The sequence below is a fragment of the Neovison vison genome, chromosome 12 (assembly GCF_020171115.1).
Source record: "Neovison vison isolate M4711 chromosome 12, ASM_NN_V1, whole genome shotgun sequence".
Lineage (NCBI taxonomy): Eukaryota > Metazoa > Chordata > Mammalia > Carnivora > Mustelidae > Neogale > Neogale vison.
The window spans coordinates 119,588,921-119,616,672 of NC_058102.1; the positions used below are offsets into that span (position 1 = coordinate 119,588,921).

At 40.6% G+C, this 27,752-nt stretch overlaps 1 protein-coding gene and 1 non-coding gene across 2 annotated transcripts in view; one reads left to right on the top strand and one right to left on the bottom strand.

Annotated features, from left to right (window-relative positions):
- Positions 1-27,752, top strand: part of CDC123 (cell division cycle 123) — a 55,587-nt gene that overhangs the window by 1,316 nt on the left and 26,519 nt on the right. The window contains exons 2-6 of the mRNA XM_044228429.1: positions 3,918-3,989; positions 18,401-18,458; positions 18,711-18,743; positions 24,843-24,938; positions 27,189-27,295. Of these exons, the coding sequence (XP_044084364.1) occupies positions 3,918-3,989; positions 18,401-18,458; positions 18,711-18,743; positions 24,843-24,938; positions 27,189-27,295 (366 nt within the window). The remainder of the gene's footprint in view (positions 1-3,917; positions 3,990-18,400; positions 18,459-18,710; positions 18,744-24,842; positions 24,939-27,188; positions 27,296-27,752) is intronic.
- LOC122892858 lies at positions 8,175-8,299 on the bottom strand. Its single transcript, XR_006381530.1, has one exon. It is a non-coding gene; the product is annotated as a U6atac minor spliceosomal RNA (small nuclear RNA).

Below are 27,752 nucleotides of genomic sequence, written 5' to 3' on the forward strand. Positions count from 1 at the left end.
ATAGATCATCTTTGCATTTGAAGGTGGTTGAAAGTCACACTAAGACAAAAGGAGAGCTTCAACAGCAGCAGTGGACAGTACGTCTTAATAGAGAAGTTACCTTCTCTTAGTATATTCCAGTCTTTGTCACCTTTTGTAATTGAAATGGGCATTGGGTCTGAGATGATGCTAGAGTTATCTGTGTTGGTGTAAGAGAAGGTATTTCTGTGAACCGCCCAGACACAGAGTTCACTTGAACTGACCTGCATTCTGTTCAGGTGCCTTTTGCAACTGTAGTTTTCCTTTGCCTTCAGCAGTAGGGAACAATGGTTAGGAATTGGATACTGGCATCAGGGCCATCTGCCTGGCGTTGAATTTTGGTTCCACCAGCATCTTGAGCAAATTGCTTAATCTCTCTAAGCCCCATCTGGAATTTGAGAAAGTAATAGGATTGTCATGGGAATTAAATGAGAAAAAATATTTTAAAGGCTTGTCACAGTTTCTGGCATGTAGTAAACACACAGAAATGCTGTTCATTGTTACATTTTGGATTTAATCAAAGCTTCACTGAAGCAAAATAAGTTTAGGATGTGTACCATTCATAGGGAGCCGAGATCGGAGAATAAACCAGGAGGTGGGATTTTCCCAACAGTTCACAGCTAAACCGTGTGGCCTGAAACTGCTCTTTAAACTCTTTCTTCAGTCTGTTTAGTTCTGTAGTGATATTACTGAAACCTCACATATGACAGGATATCCCTCCACAGTCTGGGCGAATCTCGTGGGGGCTCTGTTAGCTTTGCGTTGTCATTGTCAGCTTCCATGCTGAGATCATATTCTTGTTACTGACTCAGCATTATTTTTCAGTGTTTATTAATCCTGGTTCAGAGATGATTAGGTGGGTAAGAATACAGGTGTATTTTTTGACAAGTTCTAGGACTTTGACTCAGGCTTAAGAATCATTAGCTAGATAACTTCAGGCCTCTTTACTTCATGAATCTGTTACTTTCCTCAAACATAAAGCTATGATAAATGATTTTAAAAGCCCGTTTTTACCTCTAAAATTATATTAGAATAACTTATCTGTATGTGCATAATTATATTCACTTGAATAGGATCTAGAATAGGATGTTGAATATATGAGATACTGAATAGGATATAGAACGGGATAGGAACTTTGACATTTAATTCTTTTACATCTGTCAGGCCTCATTGGATTCTCACCTGCACTTGGATTTCAATGACCTGACTTAAGCTCTTCTCTGACAGCTTTCTTAGGTTTGTAAAAAGCTTCCCTGGCATTGACTTATTTATGGCCTCAGTCTTTTAGGCACAGTTCCTTCTTCTGAATTTTTTTTTTAAGATTTTATTTATTTAACAGAGATCACAAGTAGGCAGAGAGGCAGGCAGAGAGAAAGGGAGGGGTAAGCAGGCTCCCCACCAAGCAGGGAGCCCGATGTGGGGCTCAATCCCAGGACCCCAGGACCATGACCTGAGCTGAAGGCAGAGGCTTAACCCACTGAGCCACCCAGGTGGCCCCCTTCTTCTGAATTTTGGCAGCACTTGGTACATCCTCACCTGGGACAGCACTTAACATGTTGTACTGTAGTTTTTTTTTTCTTTTGTATTTTTCCCTCATCATAGGCTTTCAGGTCTTAATGAAATCACTTTGGTATCCTCCTTGTCGTACACAATGTAATGCATGATACGCTCATTAGGATGACTTCAGAACTGGGGCTTTAGAAGTCAGTGACCCATGAGAAGTAAGCGGGATCTAGATGTCAGCTAGTATCTGTAAGAGTTGAAGACTCTCCAGTAGGAAGAATATGCAAAGAATTCAGAATAGAATCCAACAATAAACAAGATGTTTTGAATCTGGTCAAGGGGTGGTGCAGCCTGAAGGCAAAGTCCAGATTCAAAAATCAGACTTGAGTCTGATTGAGTGTAACTCAAAAATGATGGACATGGACTCTGAAAACATTGATTTGGGGGCTTAGAGACATGACCAGCAGGGGAGAGGACTCTGTGCTCTCTTTGGGGTCAGGAAAACCACCGTAGATGTCTAGGAACTGGCCTTCCTGCCAGCGTTTCACAGGCTTGGGCCCCCGAGAAGATAAACTTCAAAAATTCTCTTGGAAAACGAGTAAGAAGATTTTTCAGGATTTTAGGTAGTATTGTAATGTGTGCAAGAACCTCAGATTGACTGCATTTATGGTTTAGTTTGCTGGGTTCATTACAAGGTAAATATTTAGGAAGGCTTGTTTGTGACTAGACAGTTGACATATTTAAAAATAAAATTGGATACGGGACGCCTGGGTGGCTCAGTTGGTTGGACGACTGCCTTCGGCTCAGGGCGTGATCCTGGAGTCCCGGGATCGAGTCCCACATCAGGCTCCCAGCTCCATGGGGAGTCTGCTTCGCTCTCTGACCTTCTCCTCGCTCATGCTCTCTCTCACTGTCTCTCTCTCTCAAATAAATAAATAAAATTAAAAAAAAATTGGATAATTCTTTTGATAGTAGAGTTTTAAAATTTTAAGCAACTTTTAAGTTTCAAAGGCTCACTTGAGATTGGTTAAAATTTAGCAAATTTACAAATGGAATAGTAAGATCTGGTGGGTGACCTTAAAATCCTGAAGGACTAGGCTTTTGAATGTAAAATTATGAATTTGATAGATCAGCTGTTAATCTTTAAAACTGAAATAGTCCATGAATAATGTTTTCTGTGCGCAAAAACCTTTTTTTAAAAAAAGATTTTATTTATTTATTTGACAGAGAGAGATCACAAGTAGGCAGAGAGGCAGTCAGAGAGAGAGAGAGGGAAACAGTTTCCTCACTGAGCAGAGCCCGACGCAGGGCTTGATCCCAAGGGCCTGAGATCATGATCCGACCCGAAGACAGAGGCTTAACCCACTGAGCCACCCAGGCACCCCACAAAAACCATTTTTAATGTGTTAGAAAATAAGTAGATGATGCATAAGTCGATGATGTTCTCTTGACTCTATGAAAGCAGGCCATCATTTCTTTTTACTTTTTAAAGAATACATACCTCAAAATAATAGCGTTCCTTTTATGTACCTGCGGCAGAATTGCTTGATGATTTATTATTTCAGAGTAAAAAATCTAATGATCCCATGAGATTTTGAAATGACTTCCAGTTATGGCTTTGGCATCCCTTAATTATCTGAAACAGAGTAGACGAAAGCAGCTTTATAGCTCTGGCAGTCAGTTGAACAGAAAGCCACCAGAACACACCCAGACACATCATGACTTCTTAGCCCTTCACTCTCATTGCCAACCAAAGAATGGTTTGCAGATCCTAAGTCTGCCTCTGCCCTCTATCTTAGAAGATGGTCAGATGCTGTTTCTGCTTTTTTGCTACATTTTCTGTGTTGCTGGAAATACCTCCTAGTTCTGATTTCTTAAAGACAGATACTCAGAATTTTCTTGAGCTGATGCATTTCAGACTGTGATTTCAGTATGGTTCTTCGGGTTTGTCTGGTTTTGTTTTACCATGATTGTGGTAGTACATGAGCTGAAGTTAGTTTACCACAAGATTTGTTCATATTATTCTAATTTTCAATGTGCTGCTACCAAATGTACTTTTTAAAAAAAAAAAAAGATTTATTTATTTATTTATTTGACAGAGAGAGAGATCACAAGTTGGCAGAGAGACAGGCAGAAGAGAGGGGGAAACAGGCTCTCTGCTGATCAGAGAGCTCGATGTGGAGTTCCATCCCAGGACCTGAGCTGAAGGCAGAGGCTTAACCCACTGAGCCCCCCAGGCGCCCGCAAATGTACATCATTAACATTTCCTACCATATATTAAAAATAAAGGAAATAAGTAATTAAAAAATTGAATTTTGATTTTTTTTCTCTCTGCTTATGTTTGGTCTTTTAAAATGATTCCTTTTTGATAAATGCCTTTTTTTTTTTTTTCAAAGCGTCATTCTTCCACTTCCACAGAATGTGAAGGATTATTTACTCGATGATGGAACTCTGGTGGTTTCAGGAAGGTAAAGTATACCAGAAGGAATACTTAGAGCTTTATTATGAAGAAATGTTGTGATGATTGAATCTCATTGATTACCGTGTAAAATAAATACATTAGCTTTGGGACCATTCTCTACTTTTTTTTCCCTAGCTAAAATTATGTCCTTATCTTTGCCCTGTGTTTCTTGTCAATGCTCAATTAATAGTTACAGAATTGAGTACTTTCTCCTCTAATAGCTACCAGTTGAGAAATTGGGCAGTTATTTTCATCTTTTAACTTGAGAAAATGAGTGTGATAATTCTTTCTTCTGGAGGTAGGGAGAGAGGTTGGAGGGAGAAAGAGGACATGCTATGAAAGTTTATTTATTTAAGTAATCTGTGCACCCAGTGTGAGGCTTGAACTCATGACCCTGAGATCAAGAGTTGCTTGCTCTTCTGACTGAGACAGCCAGGTGCCCCAGGATACGTCAGCTCTTAAGATAAAAAATTGTTTCAAACAGCTTCACCAGGTGTATCATGTAATTCCCTAACTACTTCTTCCCCACGGTTAACCCCATCTCTACCTTCATGTTGTTCCTCTGTTCAAAAAGGGAAGACATTGCCATGCTTCAGTCTTTTTAGTGCAAACTTGGAAAAGTTTAAGAATCATAGAATTTAATGAAGTTCCTATTTTTTCATTCAGGTTTCTGCTCAGAGGTTATGTTACCTAAGTGCTTATCTCTCACCCGCCTTACTAAAACAGCCTAACGAGAAGGAACCCTTGCTGTAGACTGAACTCCTTTTTTTTTTTTTTTTTTTAAGATTTTGTTTATTTGTTAGAGAGACAGAGAGCATGCACTCATAAGCAGGGGAAGCAGCAGGCAGAGGGAGAAGCAGGCTCCCCACTGAGGAGGAGTCAGATGCCCGAATCAGTTCCAGGACCCTGGGATCATGACCTGAGCTGAAGGCAGATGCTTCCGCGGCTGAGCCACCCAGGCAGCCCTGTACTCCTTTTTGGTAGGATTCTAGGTTGGAAATCATTTTCCCTTGGCAATATTACAAAAAATTTTTGATTATGGTAAAATACACATAGCTGTAGATTTCCTATCTTAATTATATTTAAGTGCACAGCTCGGTGGTACTAAGTACATTTATAATGTGCAGCCGTCACCACCACCCGCCTCCGGAACTCTGTTCATCTTGTAAAGCCAAAAGTCGGTCCCACGGAAACACTGCCTCCCTTGCTCGTCCCACTAGCCCCTGGCCACCCCCGTTCTACTTTCTGTGCCTGTGACTGGCGTCCTCTCAGTACCTGCCCGAGTGGAGTCGTGCAGTATTTGTTGTTTTGTGACCAGCTCTATTTCACCAGCATGATGTCGTTGGGGTTTGTCCATGTTCTGCTATTTCAGTTTCCTTCCTTGTAAGGCTGAACGCTGCTCTGTGGCATGAGTGGGCACATTTTGGTGCCTTACTCTTCACCCCCTTGCCTCACTTTGCTTTTCTGCATAATCCTTCTTTCCTGCATGGAGTGTTATACTTAACTAATGAATCACTGCACATGGCATCAAGGACTGATTATGTACTACACAGTGGCTAACTGAACATAATAAAAAAAAATACTTATTTCCATCTGATACCAGTCCCATAACTGTTCTGGTATGAGATTGCTGGCTTCTTGAGAAATGGGACATGGACAGTTCTGATCCTAGCTCTTGGAGCAGTGTCTCACACACAAGAGGTGCCTAATAGACATCTGCTGAAGGATGAAAATTGCAAATAGAATTGTATGTTTTCAATAACACTAATTCTTAAAAAGATGTATTTATTTTAGAGAGAGAGAATGTGTGCATTCGAGTTGGGGGAGCAGAAGGAGAAAGAGTTGTTTGTTTGTTTGTTTGTTTGTTTTTTAACACAAGCAGGGGGAGTGGGAGAGAGAGAAGCAGGTTCCCCGCTGGGCAGGGAGCCCGATCCCAGGAACCTGGGATCATGACCTGAGCCGAAGGCAGATGCCTAACCAACTGAGCCCTCCAGGCGCCCCAGAAGGAGAAAGAGTCTTAAACAGACTTCACTCAGCATGGAGGAGTCTGAGGTGGGGCTCGAGCTCACAACTGTGAAAATCACGACCTGAGCTAAAATCAAGAGTCAGACGCTTATTTGGCTAAGCCAGCCAGGTGCCCCAAAGTAACACTGATTTTCGACCCGCCCCCCTTCCCTTGTTTATGAATTTTCTGTGTAGCTTTCTGGATTATATTTCTGTTTTGGTATTCTCAGCCTCATAATAACTTGAAAATTATTATTTGAGAGTCTCATTAACTTAGAATAATTGCAAGATAAGGAATTATCCTATCCTAAGGTTGAGGGAACAGCCTTAAGGAGGGCTCTGAGGCATGGAAGGTATTCCTTCCAGGACACTGCAAAGAGGTCATGTGGCTGGAGCACAGAGAGCTGAATTGTGTAAGAGTTGGTAACTGCAGTAGGGGAGGTGATAAGAGGATGTGTGAGAGTCCTGTTAAAGATCTTAGAATTTGTTCTGAGGTCAGTGGGAATGCATTAAAGAGCTCTGACCAAGAAAGTGACGCTGGCAGATTACAGGGTTTGAACTAGGACCAGTTACCATGTGGAAATTGAAGACCAGTTAGGAGGGTACTGCCTTGGATCCAGTACGAACTGACAGTGGCTTGAACTATGGTGGTGTCCCTGAAAGGGGAGAAGTGAATGGATTTGCGGTGTCTTGGAGCTGTGCCTTCAGGACTTGGTGACAGAGAAGGAGGTGGCAAGAATCACCCTCTCATTTCTGGCTGAAGAGCTAGATGAATGAAGATTTTGCTCAGGCTGAGAAAAGCCTTTGATTTGAAAAGGGAGGTAATTTTTAGATTGGATTCCTTTTCTCGGTAAAAACTTGAAAATTATAGGCGTAACTTAAATGACTATTCTACTACAGGTGTGATCGTAAAACAAACGAGTGCAGAGTGTAACGTTTGGTGAGTTTAGATAAATACAGACACCTGTTTCATCACCTCTTCCATGAAAAAGACCAAACATTTCCACTCTCCAGGAAAGTCCCTACTACCTCTTTTTGGTCAATCCTGCCTACTTCCCCCTGCCCCACCCCAGGCAAATGCTGATCTGATTTACATCTCTATGCCTTAGTTCTGCCAGTTCTAGAACTTTCTGTAAGTGAAATATAGTACGTATTTTGTGTCTGGCTGCTTTAACGCCACATAATGCTTTTGGGATTCATCTCGGTTGCTATGTTTTATAACTAAGTAGCTTTTAAAAATGTGGCTTCTTTTTTGCTTTCAAAGATTTTGTTTTTATTTTTTAAAAGATTTTATTTATTAATTTATTTGACAGAGAGAGAGAGAGATCACAAGTAGGCAGAGAGGCAGGCAGAGAGAGAGGAGGAATCAGGCCCCCTGCTGAGCAGAGAGCCCGATTCGGGGCTTGATCCCAGGACCCTGAGATCATGACCTGAGCCAAAGGCAGCGGCTTAACCCACTGAGCCACCCAGGCGCCCCTCAAAGATTTTGTTTTTAAATAATCTCTATGTCACCTGTGGGCCTTGAACTTTCTCAGAGTGAAAACTCTGAGATCTAGAGTCCTAAGTTCCACCGACTGAGCCAGCCAGGTGCCCCAAATGTGTCTTTTTAAAACTCAGTATTTGTGTTTTGTGTGTGGGCTTGGTTGTATATCCCTCTTAGTATATTCCTTGCTATCCTAATCTTTTTTTTTTTCCCCCTTAGAGTCAGTGATACTTTATTTTGTTATTTTATATTATTTTATATTTTTATCTATAAATAATTTTTTTAAAAGACATTATTTATTTATTTATTTGACGGAGAGAGATCACAAGTAGGCAGAGAGGCAGGCAGAGGGCAAAGGGGAAGCAGGCTCCCTGCTGAGCAGAGACACCCCCCCCAAAATGCGGGGTTTGATCCCAGGACCCTGAGATCATGACCTGAGCCGAAGGCAGAGGCTTAACCCACTGAGCCACCCAGGCACCCTGAACATTTTTTTTTTTTTTTTTTAGTTTTTATTCAAATTCCAGTTAGTTAACAATGCACTATTAGTTTTAGGTGTGTAGTGTAGTGATTCAGCACTTCATACATCACCCCGTACCCATCATGACAAGTGCACTCGTTATCCTCATCACCTAATTCACCCATCCCACACCCACCTCCCCTCTGGTAACCACCAGTTTGTTCTCTATTGTTAAGAGTCTGTTTCTTAAAAAACGATGGTTAATGCCTCAAAGTAGGTGGCAGTGCCTTAACCATATATGTGTTGTTAGGCCCGAGAGTTTCTTCCATCCTTGTAAAGGGGAGTGTCAACCCTCTCTCAGTTCATGTAACACTTGCTATCCTAATCTGTTTTACCTTCCAGTGAAGAGTGGGGGATTAAAAAAATAAGATGAGAAGACGCTGTGGAGCTTTAATTTACCCCAAAATAACATAATTTAACCTAACCGTAATGGATATCAAAATATTAAATGGGCTAACAGTTTTGGTTGGGGTAACCTCGGAGAACAAAACAACTTCTGAGTGAATAATATCTAGACTCACTAGTCACAATATCAGTCATTACTTACTGATTCAAGGTATTGATCAACAGAGCAAGTTACCCTGCGGATAACAGCACGTCTTATTACAGAGTTCATAGCAGTAGTAGGATTCATGGCCTACAATCAGGAGATCCTATTAGGTTTCTTTTGTTCAGCAATTAAAGCCCTACATGATTTCAGTTAGGGTAGAGTAATCCAGATTGGATTCTACCAGTAATTTCATCCTGAGTTCAGATAGTAATAGCTTTAGGTGAATGAGTGTTTATTTAAAATATTATTTATAGAGTACCATAACTGCATCTATTATTATGTGAACATTTTAGCTCCTTTGTATGGAATGTTGCCCTGCATCAAAGAATACGGTATTATAGTTACAGATAAATAGAGTTAATGAACTAGAGTTATTGAGTATTCTTTTATTGTGAGTAGGTCAATAGTGAACTACTACTTGTTATTTGTACATACTGAGATAGATCAATTAAGCATCTTTCTTTAGCATAGACCATGGAACACATACAATTTGGTTTTATTTGGTAAAATAAATTCTGAGATGGTAGGGAGTGGGACCAATGTGAATGCTTAGAAATTCCATCATGTGTAAAATTGCCCCATCTCATTTTTAATTATCAAGGTGTAATACTTGCTCATGATAGTAAACTTGAAAACTACACAAAATATAAAGAAGCAGAAAAATCATGTATAATTCCACCATCTTAAAAGCAAATGCTGTTCAAATATTGGCATATCTTCTGTAGTCTTTTTAAATACTTTTTTAGCCTAAGTTATGAGCATAGATAATTTTATACTTTTTTATCATTGAAACCAGAGTGTAATTTTTCTATGTTTTTAAAATGGCATAAAGTTATTTTTAATAACTGCGTAATTTTTGCATATAGTTTTTTATGACTGATTTGATTTCATAGTTGTATATACATAGGTCATTTACAACTTTACTGAAAAATAATTCAGTGAACATATTGTTTTGTGGAACACTATTTGCATTTAGGATTATTTCTGTGCAATAAGAATCCTAGGCTCGGGGCGCCTGGGTGGCTCAGTGGGTTGAGCCGCTGCCTTCGGCTCAGGTCATGATCTCGGGGTCCTGGGATCGAGTCCCACATCGGGCTCTCTGCTCACCAGGGAGCCCGCTTCCTCCTCTCTCTCTCTCTCTGCCTGCCTCTCTGCCTACTTGTGAGCTCTCTCACTGTCAAATAAATAAATAAATAAAATCTTTAAAAAAAAAAAAAAAAGAATCCTAGGCTCTAGTCACATGGCAAAGGTTATAAAAATTTTTAAGATGCTTGACCAGGGGACGCCTGGGTGGCTGTTTGTAAAGCATCTGGCTTCGGTTCAGATCATGATCCCAGGGTCCTGGTCCAGCCCCATATCAGGCTCCCTGCTCAGTAGGAGTCTGCTTCTGCCTCTCCCTCTGCCCTTTCCCCTGCTCATGTGTGCATGCTCTCTCTCTCAAACAAATACATAAAATTTAGGAAAAAAAAAAAAGATTCTTGACCAGTATTGCCAAATAGCTTTTGTAACCATTGTACCAGTTTATGGTCTTAACACTAGTGTATTAGGATACCCATCTCAGAAAGTGAAATTCTTAATTAAATGCTTTCTTCTAGGTTTCCAAGTTAGTTGTTACAACAACGAAAATAAAAGACAGACCAAGTCTTTGAATATGATTTCATCAGTTTCAGCTCCCATGAAGTGAATGTGGCCTTTTATCTCCTTAACCTGCCGTTCAGTACTCTCTTGTTTGTTCCCTGGGTCAAATGGGGTGATTTTGGTTTCAAGTAATAGAATATCTTCTGTGGTCCAAGGGTTTGTGTGGCCCCCAAATTCATATGTTGAAATCCTAACCCCCGAAGATATTTGTTATTAGAAGGTAGAACCTTTGGAAGGTGATAAGGTCACAGGGCTGGAGGCTTCATGAATGGTTTTTATGCCCTAATGAGAGGTACCCCAGAGAGCAACCTTGTGCCTTCTGCCATTTAAGGACACAGCAAGAAGGTGGCTATCTGTAGCCTGGAAGAGGGCTATCACCAGCACCTGACCCTTTTGGCACCCTGATCTTGGACTTCTAGCCTCCCGAACTGTGAGACATAAATTCCTCTTCATACCTGGTGTATGTTATTTTGTTACAGTAGCCCAGACGGACTAAGACAATATCCAGTTTTAAACATGGCTTAAATAAGGAGGCAAATAACTTATTTCATAAGAAGCCCTAAGGCATGGCAGCTATTGTAAAGTATAGTAGTTCAGTGATGCTTCTCTCTGAATTTCCTGGTTTTCCTCTAGAGAGTCCAGGTTCACCATAGTCGGTTCAAAGTTCATGTCCTCACAATATCATACCCAGAGATCCTGTCTCATGTCCCTCTTTAAGAGCAGGACAAACTTTCTCAGTAAGCCTCTAGCTCTTGTTGGTCGGGGCCGGGTCCCTCACTGGTAGGGGGGATGGAATAGCTGGGAGTGGTAGATTAGTCTGTACATCCTGTCGCGGCTGGGGAGAAGTCCATAAGGCACAGGGGCACTTTGTTTCTGGACACATTGGAGGTTTTATTAACAGAGAAGTGGGGAAGTGGCTGTTGGGGTCTGCCATAAGTCTCGATTCTTCATGCCTAATCTCCCATTACCTCCACATAGAGGACATTTTTTCACTCCAGACTCTCAGCTCTATAAGGTGTCTTGTTTATACTTAAAAAAAAAAAACAGTCTGGGCTCAATAAGTATTTGTTGAATGAGTGAATAAATGAACATGATTACTTCACTCTTTCCCCTGGCGGCCTAAATGGAGTCAGATGAAGAGTACACACCAAGAATGGTAACTGGGTTTATCTTGTTTGCCAGTTCAGATCTACTGGTAATGGTTTCCAAAATTTAGAAAGGGTTCTGAGGCTATATCCAGGGTTCAGTGAGAAAGAATGCTTGATTTGATTATTATTGCCTACAGAGGGTATGGGAAAGGAAGCTGGTAATGTGCATTTCTAGTATAGGTGGTAATTCATTTTATTGTACATTATTGGGTGTGTCCCACCCTCATGAGATGGGTGTTGAGTGCGCAACAGAAATAACAAGACGGGGGATACGCTTCATGGGGAGTCCCTCTTTAGTAGCCAAGTCAAAGATATAAATAAATAGAACTCTGTTTTCTTGGAATAAAAACATCTGTTCTTCTAATAAGGTTTTTGAAGTTTAAATAATCAGTGGGGTGATTCAGGAAGTTTTTATGTAGAGGTGATACTGGAACTAGGCTCATAGGTTGGATCTGACTCAGGTCATCTGATTCACTGCTTCCCGGAATTAATCTTTACTTGTCCCTTTCTGATCCCAAGTTCTTTCCTCACTTGTCTCCCTAAGGCAGAAAATAATAAATAAGACACCAGTTATAAAACCCATGTTAGGGACGCCTGGGTGGCTCAGTTGGTTGGACGACTGCCTTCGGCTCAGGGCGTGATCCTGGAGTCCCGGGATCGAGTCCCGCATCGGGCTCCCAGCTCCATGGGGAGTCTGCTTCTCCCTCTGACCTTCTCCTCGCTCGTGCTCTCTCTCACTGTCTCTCTCTCTCAAATAAATAAATAAAATCTTTAAAAAACAAAACAAAACAAAAAAACCCATGTTAGGTGTGTTTGTGATTTGAATCTTCACAACTCTTCGGGATAGCTGCTACTATCCTGATTTTGTAGATTTTTTAGATGGGATAATGGTGCAGAGCTCTTGAGAAACAGTGGTGGAACTGACCCACTAAAGCTCTTTCTGATCCAAAGCCAGTTCTCTTAAGGTTTCCCATTGTTCTTATGTTCCATCTCTGTGCTGGATATGATACAAGAAATGCAGAAGGCCTTAAATATTAGCATCATACTTTGGCCAATTCAGTCCTCAGTAGTCAGAGATATACCTTAGAAAGCCAGTCTGGGAAACTTGCAGATTTATACTCACCCATCATCTACGGTGACCAGGTTTTGGGACATACCTCACAGCAGGTACTGCAATAAATTCTTCTGAAGAAGTATATGGATACACTGGTTATAAACAGGATTTTTTAAAGACTTTTTAAATTTATTTGACAGAAATCACAAGTAGGCAGAGAGGCAGGCGGGGGGAGCAGAGAGTCTGATGCACAGCTTGATCTGGGACCCCGAGATCATAACCTGAGCCGAAGGCAGAGGCTTAACCCACTGAGCCACCCAGGCGCCTCATAAATAATGATTTTTTAAAATGTATTTCATTATACTAACAAAGTGATGTTTTAGAGTGGCGAAACATATTTTCAAGTTCATTGAGTACCTTTTGTATTGTAAGGTTAAATAAACCTTATTAAAAATAATGTATTTAAAAATGTGTGGTATTTAAAAAGAGGCAGGAGAAAGTCTGGCTCCCTGGGCTGGGATTCACTAGTGACAGTGTGTTAGTATTATCACTGTACTATAGTGTCTGGTTCTTAGCTTCATGGATCTGGCAAGTCAGTTCTTTAGGATTGTGAAGGGTTGGTAAAAGTTTAGGAACTGGGGTGCCTGGCTGGGTCAGCCAGTAGAGCATGCGACTCTTAATCTTGGGGTTATGAGTTCAGGCTTCACATTGGGTGCAGAGATTACTTTAAAAAAAGAAAATATATGGAACTGATTGATACATGTTAAACAGAATTACACCAGATTGATTGAATGATTGACAAGCCAGCGTGTCAATTTCTTGATTTATAAAGGAGGATATGCCTTTCCAGTGATTGCTACTGTATTGTTTACCATGTAATACACCCTCAACAAATTCGAAGGGAACCACTGTTGGTAGCTTTGCATTTATTAGCAATATACTTCACTATTTCTTGATATTATATCCACCTTAGATATTATTTCTTGACTTTGTGTTACAGTGTTTGAAGATTTAGTTTTATTGTGCCTTCTCTACGTTCATTACAGTTTTTGGTTAAGTGAGAGTCATTATTTACAGTATACCACATTATTGTGGCTGCTGAGCCACACTGTGTACTGTGATTACCTTTTCTTTCCTAATAACCATGCTCTTTAAATGTGCTTTGTTTTCCATGTGTCTCTCACTAATACCTAGTAACTGTTCAGGAGACAGGTTAAATAGCCTGTTAGCTATTTCTCTAAATACTCCTGGACACTTCCAAATGGATCACTTCCATTTTCCTTTCCTGGATATTTCACTTTAGCAATCCCCCTTCGTCCTGTTCCGCCTGGTAGCTCTTTTCAGGTCTGGTGTACAGTTGTCATCCTGATACCTTTACTATTTTGTGTTAGATTTTCTCTCCCTTGGATATCACATTTTTGGGTCTCTTGAGTTACTTGTTTTATTGACTGTCATGCTCTGCAGTGCATAGGAGGAAACACTTTTGAGTCTTTCCATTCCTGAAAAAAATTTTTATTCTACTATAGATTTTCCGGGCGGTGGGGTGGGAGCATGAATTGGCTTAGTATGGGATTCTAGGCAGAGAATTTCCCTTGTGATTTTGAAGGTATGGTCTACTGTCTTCTAGAATGCTGTGAGGTCCTTCGTCACTTTGATTTGTCTTCCTTTATTGTGACCCAGTTTTCTTTATGAATGTTTTTGAGAATTCTTCTTTCATGTTCTTATATTTCATTAAAGTCCTCTGAATGGCCGAAACATGCTGACTTAGAACAATAAACATTTTGTCTGTCCGTGATTGCTCAGGTGGGTGTTGAGAGACAATTCTCGCATCTCAGTTATTGCTTGTCTTGCACGCAGAGGCACTAAAGCTTTTGTTCTTGACTATCCTTTCTAGGATGTTTATATAGCAGACAGCTTGGAAGGTAGAGGTAGTGGCTCCCTCCCTAGCAGAGAGCAGGTTTATTTACTGTCTAGTACAGGTAAAGACAAGTGTGTCTGCCCGTGGGTCCCAGACCGAACAGGTTCACCTGCAGCCCATTATAAAAGATGAGGTTCCCTAAATTCAGGGTTCCTCAGTTGTGAGGCAAACCTGGACCACTCTTTGACCTCCCCTGGGACAGAGGGGCCAGTGGAATCTGATGGACAGATGAAGCTCATGCTTGATGCTGTGCTGTAAGTCAAAGAGTCCTTTGTTTCTGACCTAGACGTCTTAGGTCTTCTGCCAGAGTCCAAGAAACTGAGATGAGCTAGCCTGTTAGCTTGCAAGTAGGGTAAAATCTCAGAACCCCTACACTTCTTGACACTGGGTGAGTCTTCTCTTGGTCTTGCTAACATCATGTTGTTGTCATTTGGTGGTTCTGCTGAATACTTGGGTGCTTTTAGGGTGGCCTCATTCCCATGTCTGGCCATTGATGCTGGGCCTCTCTTTCCATGTGGTCTCTCATCTCAGAAGGCTACCCTAGCATCTTCACATAGTTGGTGGAAGCATTCCAAACAGGAGAGCAGAGTCTGTAAAGGCTTCTGACACCTAGAATTACATGGTATCAGTTGGCTGCATTTTGTTGGTCACAGTGAGTCTTGAAGCCAGTTTAAATGAAAGGATTGGGGGACATAAATGCCACTTTTTGATGGGAAGAGTGGCAAAGTCACCCCATAGAGGAGTGTGTCAGACTAGATGGGAAGAATTATTGTGGTAGCCTTTGCAAGTCGCCTGAGTCCTCCCCCACCCCGCATTCACTGTGCTGTGTACTTGGTGAGCCCTTCCATTCTAGAGATGTATTTTTCAGTTTGGGAACATTTAAAAAATACTCTATCTTTGGCAATTTTCTTATATTTTCTGGTTTCTTTTTCTCAAACTCCTATTATTTAGATACTGAAGCTTGTTGGAATCTCTGAATTGAATCATTCTTTCTCTGTTGTCTCTCTGTCTTCTTAGTTCTTTCTGGGAAATTTCCTTCATTTTGCCATTCATGCTGTTGAATTTTTTTTTTTTTTTTAAAGATAGTCTTTTTCTGACAGAGAGAGAGAGAGAGAGCACAAGCAAGGGGAACAGCAGGCAGAGGGAGAGAGAGAGAAGCAGGCTCCTCGCCGAGCAGGGACCTTGATGCAGGGCTCAATCCCAGGACCCTGAGCTGAAGACAGATGCTTAACTGACTAAGCTACACAGATGCCCCCATTTTATTAAATTTAAAAAATTTATTTTTTTTAAAGATTTTATTTATTTATTTGACAGAGAGAGATCACAAGTAGACTGAGAGGCGGGCAGAGAGAGAGAAGGCAGGCTCCCTGCTGAGCAGAGAGCCTGATGCGGGACTCAGTCCCAGGACCCTGAGATTATGACCTGAGCTGAAGACAGTGGCTTAACGCACTGAGCCACCCAGGCGCCCAAAAAATTTTTTTTATTTTTAAGAAAAAATTTATTGACAGAGCACAAGTGAGCACAAGCAGGGGGAATGGGAGAGGAAGAAGCAGGCTCCCCACTAAGCACGGAGCCTGACATGGGGCTTGATCCCAGGACCCTGGGATCATGACCTGAGCCCATGTCAGATGCTTAACCTACCAAGCCCCCCAGGTGCCCCCTATTGAATTTTTAAATAGCAGCTGCCATGTTTTCATTTCTTCAGGTTTAATACTGTCCTCTGTTCCTTTTTTTCCTTTATTTGAAAAAAAAAAATTATTTGTTTATTTTTTAAAGTAGGTTCTCTGCCCAGCAGGCAGCCCAAGATGGGGCTTGAACTCATGGCCCTGAGATCGAGACCTCAGCTGAGATCAAGAGTCAGATACTTAGGGCGCCTGTGTAGCTCAGATGGTTAAGCCTCTGCCTTCAGCTCAGGCCACGATCCCGGGAGTCCTGGGAGAGTCAAGCCCGCTTCTCCCTCTGCCTCTCTCTCTCTGTCTCATGAATAAATGAAATCTTAAAAAAAAAAAAAAAAAAAAAGTCAGATGCTTAACTGACTAAGCCACCTAGGCACCTCTCCTTTGTTCCTTTCTTACAGCTTCCTGTTTTTCTCTCATGGATGCAATGTCTTCTTTTATCTTTTTATTAATGATTTTTAAAAATACTTTTCACCTGGTCCCTCTAATGTCTGTTTCTTATATATTACCTTTTCTCTCTCCTTTTAAGAATACTATTTTTCATCTAGGAGCCTTTCTTTAGATTTGTATGATTCTAGGCCTTGATTCCTGTTGGACATACACCTCAAACTCATACTCATTCACTCTGTACCCAGGTGAGGCTTGCTGACTAAGATTGCCAGCAGTCAGCAGGTACTGATGGAAGTTTTCCAGATGACTCTTATCTGTAGGTCTGTCCCCTGAAGTGGTTTAGTTTCTACAGAGAAAAGTCTTGTAATCTGTGTGTGTTCTGGGAGCAGGGTGGGAGGAAGGGGACTGGTGGCCTCTGTCAGTGTGACTTTCACATGGCTTCTCATGATTCTATAGCATTTCACCCTCATTTTCTTCTGGGGCATTATGGACCTGAGTCCTTAGCCTCTTTGGTTCATGGAGAAGGATTAGTTGTTAGGGTATACAAGGTGAGGAGGGCTGTGTGCGGACTGCCTCTGCTGTGGGCACAGGTCACCTGTTGGTAGCCCAGAGCTTCGTTTCCATCATCCGTGGTAGGTCCTGCCTGTTGCTCACTGGGTTATCCTCCTCATTGGCTTTCTGTTTCCCAAACTTTTTTTGCTGTCTCTTTTCTGCAGTTGTCTCCTTTTTGGTCCTTTTTTTTCCCTTGGGATTTTCCCTACCCATTTTAGTGGAGTTTCAGGAGGGGGCATAGGATAGAGAACTGCCCATGGTCATCCAGAGCCCTCCCTTTCCCTCTTTGAAGTTTCTTGGTATAGATCCTGTGCTGGTTCCTGTTCTGATTATTATTGTTTTCATTGATGTCGTGAGTTCTTTAGGGGCCAATTATTTGTGGTTTATTGTTTAGAGAGGAAATACTCTGTTTTCAGCCTTTGCTTCCTCCCTAGGCAATGAAGATTGGCTGTTCGCTGGTCCTTTCCAACATGTGCTTTGCTCACAGGCTCTTCAAAGACAGCATGTCTGAGTCTTTCTCTCTCTCTCCCCCACACCTTTCTGTTGTGCCTGTCCCGATCCAGGGTAATTGTTGACACCAGCCCACATGCTGCGTTGTCACAATATAAGCAAAAGATTCCTGATTTTGCTACCTGGGGGTATTCCATATTCCAGCTTTTCGGTAGAACAGCTCTCTGGATGATTCCTTTTGGCTCCTTCATCTCACTTGATCTTCCTTGTCTGTGGTGGCACTACCTCACATGTCGGGATTCAGAGTTGTAGATGACTGCTCGTGTCCTCAGAGCCAGAGTTAAAGGTTTTCTCTTCCTTGGTTCTAGTGATTTCTGAGAAGAGGGCAGAAAGTTTCTTCTCTTATCGGAAGCGTACTCTTTAATTTTATATCAACTTTTATTAGTTTCTGTCTCAAAAAATGAACTTTTTTTTTTTAAGATTGTGTTTATTTATTTGAGAGAGAGAGAGAGACAGAGCATGAGTGGGGTGGAGGGGCAGAGGGAGAGGGAGAGGCAGACTTCCCGCTGAGCAGGGAGCCTGACGTGGGACTCTGTCCCAGGAGCCTGACGCTGGGCTTGATCCCAGGGACCCCAAGATCATGACTGAGCTAAAGGCATACACTTGACCGACTGAACCACCCAGGTGCCCCTAAAAAATGAAATTTTCCTAACATCCTCTAATTCTGAGGCTGTCTTTCTTTTTTTTTTTTTTTAATATTTTATTTATTTATTTGACAGAGAGAGATTACAAGTAGGCAGAGAGGCAGGCAGAGAGAGAGGAGGAAGCAGGCTCCCCGCTGAGCAGACAGCCTGATGCGGGACTCGATCCCAGGACCCTGAGATCATGACCTGAGCCGAAGGCAGCGGCTTAACCCACTGAGCCACCCAGGCGCCCCCTGAGGCTGTCTTTCTTTATGTTTTTTCCCCTTATGAAATGATGACTACACATGGTACCAAAGCATTTTTCTTGCTTAATTTTTGTTTTATGTTCTTGTAGGGAAGATCCACCAACACATTCTCAACCAGACAGTGATGATGAGGCAGAAGAAATACAGGTTTGTTCAAAAAATAAAATTCATTCTATAGACTCTTGTAATTTAAATGAGCCCTGGTATGGTTCTGATATTTACATCTTAGCATACATTTGGTAAAGTGAGAAATTATACAAAAACCTCACTTTGACATGTAGTTTGTCTTCAGAAAGAGGTGTTCTTGTATTTATGTATCAGTTTTAGATGGAGCATTGCTTTTTGGAAGCCCAGTACACTATCCACATTTAATATTTTGTTTCTGTCCTCTTCATGCAGTGGTCGGATGACGAGAACACCGCTACGCTTACGGTAAGAGCAGAGCCTTGCCAGTGTGGGAACAGCCTCACACTATTGCTCAGGATGCTTCAGGGTTTCAGTTCACATGTCTCTCAATCCTTTTTATTCACTATTTCAGATGTATGTTTCTCTGTTGGTTTTGATAGATTACTTTGAAAAGTAACTTGAATCATTGTTTATAGGAAAATATGGCCTGCCCTTCTTTCCCTTTGATTTCAAAGGAAGTATTTTAAGTGCATAGTTGGTGCCTTGACTTGTTTCTTTTGAGCTCTGAAAGAAGTAATTAAGCCTAACATTGAGTTTTGAGGTTCCCAGATCTGTGGAACCTGAATTAAAGTAAAATCTATAGTCACTTATTTAAGTATATTTAAATGGCATAAAAATACAGTTTCTTTCAAAGGAGAGCAAAGAAGTGTGTGGCTTTAACCAATATCATAAAAATGTAGAAGTTGATTGAGTATATTATGGTCTTTGATGCTAAGAATGCTGTTGTCTAATTCAACTTGAAATATATTTTTAAGGGGCGCCTGGGTGGCTCAGTGGTTTAAGCTGCTGCCTTTGGCTCGGGTCATGATCTCAGGGTCCTGGGATCGAGTCCCGCATTGGGCTCTCTGCTCAGCGGGGAGCCTGCCTCCTCCTCTCTCTCTGCCTGCCTCTCTGCCTACTTGTGATCTCTCTCTGTCAAATAAATAAATAAAATCTAAAAAAAAAAAAAAAAAGAAAAAAGAAATATATTTTTAATAGAAATACTTTTTAAAGGAATGAGTGTGGTAAAACATGTATTTCTAAAAATATAGTAGATAAATGAAACTTATTATAACTTGAGATAAAAGAGAAAGGTTTTTATATAATTTCCTGCAGATACATGTACCAAGCACATGGGAAACTAGTTTTAGGGAAAGTTATAGTCTAATACAGCACTAAATAAGATACTTCTGTTTATTTTAATGGAAGAGAACTGGTATCCACAGTACAAGAAAAGTAAGTGGAGATGCCTAAACCAGTATATTTTCTTAGGTATGAAAAGCATGCCAACATATGCAGAAAGAGAAAGTTTCAGGGCCTTATTTTACTCTGGGTATCGTGCAAGTCAGTCGCTCTGTGTGTCTGAAAATCCTGTTCAGTTAAACATGCATATTAGTGATCTCTTGTATTTAGGGCACTCCAGTGGGTTCTGAACAAAGATGAATTTGGTTTGATTCCTGCCATTAGTGAGTTTATAAACCTGCAGGGAAAGATGCCTCAGTTTGGGAGTAGATGATGAAGTGCTGTCGGAACACAGAGGGTAACAATTGGAGCTGAGGTCTTCTAGAAATGGGGAAAGGGAGACATAGTATTTGACCTAGACCCTAAAAGTGGTGAGTGCCAACTCATGCTTTCTTTCTTTCTTTTTTTTTTTTAAAGATTTTATTTATTTATTTGACAGATAGAGATCACAAGCAGGCAGAGAGGCAGGCAGAAAGAGAGGAGGAAGTAGGCTCCCCGCTGAGCAGAGAGCCCGATGCGGGGCTCGATGCGGGGCTCGATCACAGAACCCTGAAATCATGACTTGAGCCAAAGGCAGAGGCTTAACCTGCTGAGCCACCCAGGTGCTCCCAGCTCATGCTTTCTAATAGATGGCTAAGATCGGTGATCTGTGATCCCATACTGACAATTAAATGATTGTATTAAATAAATGGGAGCAGAAGGGAAAGCTCTTTGTAGTAGAAAAGGCACCAGCTCACAAATGCAGAAGGAATTACAGAAACCATCATTTGGCAATCATCACAGTAATACTTGATGGAGTAGATGTTAAAACTAGAGGATGAATATTAGATGAGAAAGAGGATACTTTAATACTCTCAAGATATTTCCACGAAAATTACTTGTTAATTATAGAGAGGAAAATAGTGACTTTATAGTGGAAAGACCTGGTAGCTGAATGATCACAGTTAACCTTGTCAGTGATGGCGCAGACCTGCATTGTGTACCTCTTGATATGATGCACTACGAAGGACACACCACCTACCAAATGTGGATAACCTAAATTAAATCATGAGGAAACCTCCTGCAAACGCAGCTCTTTGGAAATTATAGAGAATAATTGCCAGTACTCTTCAAAAATATCAAGGTCCTGAAAGATAAAGGACAACAGAAAGAAGGACTATTACAGATTAAGGATCGAGAAGACATGACAGCTAAATGCAGTGGTGTGATTCTGGAGTGGGTCCTTGGTCAGAAAGAAATGTTTTCTTGGGGCGCCTGGGTGGCTCAGTGGGTTAAGCCTCTGTCTTCGGCTCAGATCATGATCTTAGGGTCCTGGGATCAAGCCCCGCATTGGGCTCTCTGCTCAGTGGGGATCCTGCTTCCCCCTCTCTCTCAGCCTTTCTCTCTGCCTACTTGTGATCTCTCTCTCCCTGTCAAATAAATTAATAAAAATCTTTTAAAAAAAAAAAAAAGGAAATTTTTTCTTTTGCTATAAGGGACATTATTGGGAAAATGGGCACCTTTTGAATAAGATCTGTAAATAAGATAATGGTATTCTATCAGTGTGTATTCTATCAGTGTTAGCTCCCTGATTTTGATCATTTTGCTAGGTTCTGTGAAAGAATGTTCCTGCTCTTTTAGGAAACATACTAAAGTATTTGGAGGTAAAAGGGCAGGATGACTTGTACTTACTTAAAGAATATAAGAAAAAATTTTGTTATTTATATGTGTGTATATATAAGTAAATGCACACATCCGCATAGACCTGTAAGAGAGAGAGGTTTGGATGGGGAACGATAAAACAAACAGAATAAAAGACTGGCTGAAGTGTATATGGAAATTCTTGCTATTCTTCTTTTAATGCTTTCTGAAATTATTTCAAAATAAAAAGTTACTAAATGATTTGGGTTTTGCTGGGTGGAACTAGATGTTGAGCAGGAGAATATTCATGGCGGAACACTCTTAGTCGAGGAATCTGGGCCAGGACCCAAGGAGGAAGATATAAGGTATTGATGAATGGTAAGAGTCCATTAATCTAGATACAGAAACACTGAATTAAAAATGGGAAAACTGGGGCTTCTGGGTGGCTCAGTGGGTTAAGCCTCTGCCTTCGGCTCAGGTCATGGTCTCAGGGTTCTGGTATTGAGCCCCGCATCGGGCTCTCTGCTCAGCAGGGAGCCTGCTTCCCTCTCTGTGCCTGCCTCTCTGCCTACTTGTGATCTCTGTCTGTCAAATAAATAAATAAATAAAATACATTAAAAAAAATGGGAAAACTCCGTTGAGGTGGATAAATCTCAAAAGCAAGAGCAGTTTGCTAAAAGTATACGTATCAATGACAGCAGTTGTATTAAATTTTTAAAATTTATGGAGAGGCACATATTATCATTCAGTATAAATCATGACTCTAGAAGAATATGTCTAAGTCTGTAATGCTGGTTGCCTGTGGGGAGGAGAAGGGTGAAGATTAGGGAGGAGAGTGAGCAAGTAAGGAGCTTCATTTGTTTTTGTTTGTTTGTGTTTTAAAGATTTTATTTATTTGAGAGGAGAGAATAAGAGAGAGAGAGTTCGAGCAGAGAGTGAGCATGAGAAGGGGGAGGGTCAGAGGGAGAAGCAGACTCCCCGCGGAGCAGGAAGCCTGATGTGGGACTTGATCCTGGGACTCCAGGATCATGACCCAAGCTGAAGGCAGTCCCCTAACCAACTGAGCCACCCAGGCGCCCTAGGAGCTTCATTTGCATTGTAACCTTGTCCTCTTAAGAAATTTAAAGGTCTGGGTTAAGTATACCAAATTGTTGAATGTATGAACCCATGAACACACACACATATATATATATATATATATATATGTGTGTGTGTGTGTGTGTGTGTGTGTGTGTGTGTATTTTTATATATTTATATATATATGAGATATTTTAAAGATTTCATGATTAAAAAAAAGAAGAAGAAATACCCTTTCTGAATGGGTATGGTAGGTATAGTTGGAAAGATGGAGTTTGGATTACAGAGAGTCCCCAGATACGATGAAAAATGTGGATTTTATCAGTCACAGCAGGAACCTTTTCCTGGAAAACTGAGGTGTATTGCATATTTAAAATTAACTCTTTGAGCTATGAGCTTAAAAGAATTCTATTAGTTAAATCTGTTGAAAGATAATTTTCAAAGAGCTAGACTCATGACTCCCATACTAATATAAAAATCTTTAACACATGCTGAAGTTTTTATTTAACTCATGGGGGATCTAAACAGATGTTTTAAGTGGCTCCAAAGGGAATGCAATGGACAGACACATTTATAGATCAGAAATATTGAAATGAATATGTAAATGAGGCAGAATTGGTTTTGCCTCTCAAGGGTTGGGGGGTTGGGGGAGACACTTGGCTCTCTATCAAGCAGGATAGAATTTTTATGTCCATAGAAATACTTTTCATTGTTATCACTTAACGTACGTGTCAAGTTGTAAAACAGCTCATAGACCTAGCTAGAATCCAATCATCCAGAGGGTGTGCTGTAGGTAGATAATACATAGGTCTTCCACTGAAGCACATGTTTTTCTCCATAATATGTAAACTTTATAATTTTAGGATCCTTATAGCAGGATATCCTGAAGTTGAGTAATTTGAGGATTTGAGGGAATCTGTCACCTCTCATAATACATAAAATATAAAGCGATGGGAAATTTTGCTTGATCCAGGACATTGGGATCATGACCTGAGCCGAAGACAGAGGCTTAACCCACTGAGCCACCCAGGCGCCCCGCTAATGCAGATTTTAGATAAGTGTTTTTATGGATAGAACCCTAGTAACTGAGCCACATCAGCAACTTCAGCCGGTCGTAAGGAAATTATTAGCTCAACATACATGGTAATTTCTTCTCATGGGGAGAGGCAAATGGTAGATAAAGGACTCAGGATGTAGTCATTTTGAAAGCCTCACTGAATGGCAGCTGTTTGATTTCCTATGTCTAAGCTGAAGATGTCACAAGGAAGATGACACGGTTGCAGATACTAAAGATGCTGCCAGACTGTCTGGAGAGAATAGACATTTGTAGGAGAGAGGAAGGGGATCCAGTCGGCTGTGATCTCTCCCTTTACTCACTAGCCTACTGCTTAAAGCTGGTTTCTAGTTTGAGGGATAGATCACCTATTATTTTAAATTGACATTTTTTGCTATGTTTCCTAGACTCTTAACACAGTTTTCTTTCTGTCGTAGCTGGATTAGATCATGGGGGTTAACAGAAGCAGTGTGTATTAATTAAGTTCTTCTACGGAAGAACTCATTACTGGACTTTTTCAGAATATGCAGTTGCCCAGTAGGGGGCGACAGATATAAAGGGATAATGTGACTGGCAAACCTGTTAATGTTTTTGTATTCTGTGCCCTGCAGACCCCACTTCTGCGTCTCATAGTCCCCTTTTCTCTGCTAATGTTCATGTGCTCCTTAGCTAGGAACATAAGGCTCACAGAAGAGTGTTTCTTCATACTGTTTCTCTTGACTTCCTGGTTGAAATGACACTCAGGACGTTTTGGTTACTTGCTTATATAAACTGCATTTTAAAATCAACCAAAAAGGAAAGAACATTTTAACTGCACTACAGTCCTATTTTTGAGTTTTGTTTATATTAAAACTTGTCTGGAAATAGCAGTGTTTAAATACAGTTAAGCATATCATTTATTTCTCATTCTCATGAAGGCTTTTGGGGATATGCCCAAGAATCTTTTCCTCTAGATGGAAAGGTTTCTGGCCCTTTAAATGTGAGGTGTTATTTCGGAGTGTTGGAGTATGGGTACAGGTGACATTCCATCTGTCTCTCCACTTAATAACTGTTAGTTCTGTAGACGTTAAGAAACCATTCAGTCCTTCCTCACATTCCCAGGTGCCTCGTGACATCTGTCTTTTAAGCTTCCTGGGTTTTGATTGTTTTTTGGGAAGTACCATTTGGGCACTCTTTTTTTTTTTTTTTTTGCCTTTCTGGTAAATATTTGATCATTGATTTTATTTAGCTCAATTGAGAAATTCTGATAGTAATTTGTATTCTAACTTATTTTTAACATGCCTAATTGTTTAACCTTGAGATTTTGATCTTGTTTTCTGTATTTATTGTGCTGTTATCAACCTGCCCAAATGATTTCTCCTTTCTCTCTGTAGGCACCGGAATTTCCCGAGTTTACCACGAAAGTCCAAGAAGCTATCAATTCCCTGGGGGGCAGTGTATTTCCTAAGCTTAACTGGAGTGCCCCAAGGGTAGGAACACATCAGTAAATCTCTCAGCTGTTTGAATATTCTTTGTTTTGCTATTCATTTCTTTTTATATCCCCACAGAGGGTCTAATTTTATTTCTAATTCTAGGGAAAACACTGTGGTATTTATTTTTATTTTTCTCCTCTTACTTTCCTGATTTTCCACGTTCCTGAGTCTGTAAAATACTGTATAGTTTGCCAGAAGACAGTTGCAACCTCTTATGTTGCATGATCATACTAGAACCCGAGGAAGGCCATTCTCTGCCCCTTTCAAAACTTTAGCTATTCAGTGTAACAGAGAAATTTTTCTCTGTTGAAAAATAATGAAAATTAAAAAGTCACAGGGTCCTTAGAGAATTCAGCTGACATTTTCTTAAATTGTATTTTATCGTTATGACATGCATTGACAAGTTGTTTTTACGTCAAGGTCTGTGGAAAAATTTGGTCTTTTTTCTAAACCAGTAGAAAACAACTACAGCGGCAAAGTTCACTTAAAGACTCAAAGATTTACCTGCATTTTCAAAAATCATCCCGTGTGCCTTTCTTTTCTTATTCTAAAATGAATGACAAATTGTACCTAATCTAGCCTTTATTTTTACTGGTTAAAATTAGTTATGCATGTACATCACCTAAATTTTTAAAAGATCGGGACTCTTGCTCCCCCAAACCAGCAGATCCTGACACTTCCTTCGCTTTGCCATTTCTTATTCCTCAGAGGCAATGGCTGTCAGTATTTGAATGCTTTCTTTCGTTGTTTTCCTTTACTATTTTAGCTGTCAGTATTCATTATTGCTACCCACTCAGGAACGAGAAGGTTCTGCTCTCTCTTCTCTCGTTCTTGCTACTTTATATTCCACTCTCCTCAGCTGAGTACTGTCATGTATTGATTAGTGTCTCTGATGTTCTGGTACGCAGTGTCTCTGATGTTCTGGTAACGCAGACTCTGTGCACATCTGATAGGTAGGATCATTCAGTGTTCTTGTTCTCTGCGCATCTTTATAGGATGATTTCGTGTTCTTGTTCACCCTTCTGTTTTCCCTGGAGTTCATGGTTTCCTGTGCATCTACTGTTATTTCAGTGGAATTAAATCTCTGGTCAGTGTACCATTCTCAACCAGAAGTTCATCATCTTTTTCACTGGGAGAAATTATAAAGAAGTTATTATAAAGAAGTTATTCAATCTCATTTTTAGTTTTATATGAGCAGTAACTTGAATCATTTCTTACTGCTGAACTGGGCTGAGGGTTTCCACTTAAGAATGACAGATTATTTGTGGTTTGAAGTTGTTCATTTATTCATTTATATTTTACTTTTTGTGTGCCTACTATGTGCCACTGCTGTCTTTCGTGTGTGGATAATTAGATATTTTTTTGCAGTTTTCTCGAAATTAGATACTGCCCTGTGTCTGATCTATGGGAGAAGTATGTTTAATAAATGACTTAATTATTCTGTCATTTTTAGGCATGTTTTGCTAAGCTTTATGCCCAGTGTGCCTGCTGTTCTTACTTTTTTTGGTTCATATGTATGAGACATTCACCATTGAAAGCTGTGATGGTGCAGAGTATCTCATCTCCTCTCTCCCTGACTTGGTAGACATGGGTCTGAACTGCTCTAGTCCTCGCACTTCAGGTGTCCCAGGTCTCACTGCCCGGAAGCAAGAAGGGATCTCCTTTTTCTTAGAGAGTAGCCAGTCGGGCTCTTTCTTTACACTTTGATCTTTTAGCTGAAGTGTCAGCACTTCTGATACTTCTTCCCCCCTCTTTCATCATCAGTAAGACAAACGCAGGGAAGTGCTTGGGCCTGAGTGGGAAGGTAAGGACCTTACCAGCTCAGTGTTCCTAACCCAGCATGTAGCATGCAGTAGCCCTGCTCTTGGCCGTTAAGAAGTATGATTTGAGGGTGCCTGGGTGGCTCAGTGGGTTGAGCCGCTGCCTTCAGCTCAGGTCATGATCTCAGGGTCCTGGGATCGAGTCCCGCATCGCTCTCTGCTCAGCAGGGAGCCTGCTTCCCTATATTTCTTTCTCTCTCTGCCTGCCTCTCCATCTACTTGTGATCTCTCTCTGTCAAATAAATAAATAAAATCTTTAAAAAAAAAAAAAAAGAAGTATGATTTGACACTGGAGGTATAGTTAAAATGTCTTACCTGAATTTTTTCTTTAAATGCATTATCAGTTTTGTATATTGGCCTGACCTCATTCATAGTAACTGACATGGAATATATACTAAGTTGAGTGTGCTTTATCATTATTATTTAGGATGCATACTGGATAGCAATGAACAGTTCTCTGAAATGTAAAACCCTCAGCGACATCTTTCTGTTGTTCAAGAGTTCTGACTTCATCACTCGTGACTTCACTCAGCCGTAAGTATGTCTCTTGATCTCCCATGTCAGTAGTTTCTGTACTTAAGAGAGTTTTGCTGAAGGCAAAATCCCATTGCTTCTAGTACTGTTAAAAACAACAGTTCCGGGTTGCCTGGGTGGTTTAGTCGATTAAATCATCTGACTTTGGCGCAGGTTGTGATCTCACGTCCTGGGATTGAGCCTCATCCAGCTCCCTGCCCAGTGGGAAGTCTGTTTCTCCCTCTCCCTCTGCCCCTAAACCCTCCTCTCACTCTCTCTCTCTCTCTCTTTCAAATAAATAAAATCTTTAAAAAACCAACAACAATAACAGTTCCATATAATAACATCTATTAAAGCAGATCTTTCTTTTCCTTTGATAGTAAATGCTCTACAATGAATATGTGTAAATATTTGTATCTGTCCATTAAATATTTTGGCAATTTTTTTTTCATTATAAAATCAGCATATGCTTATCATA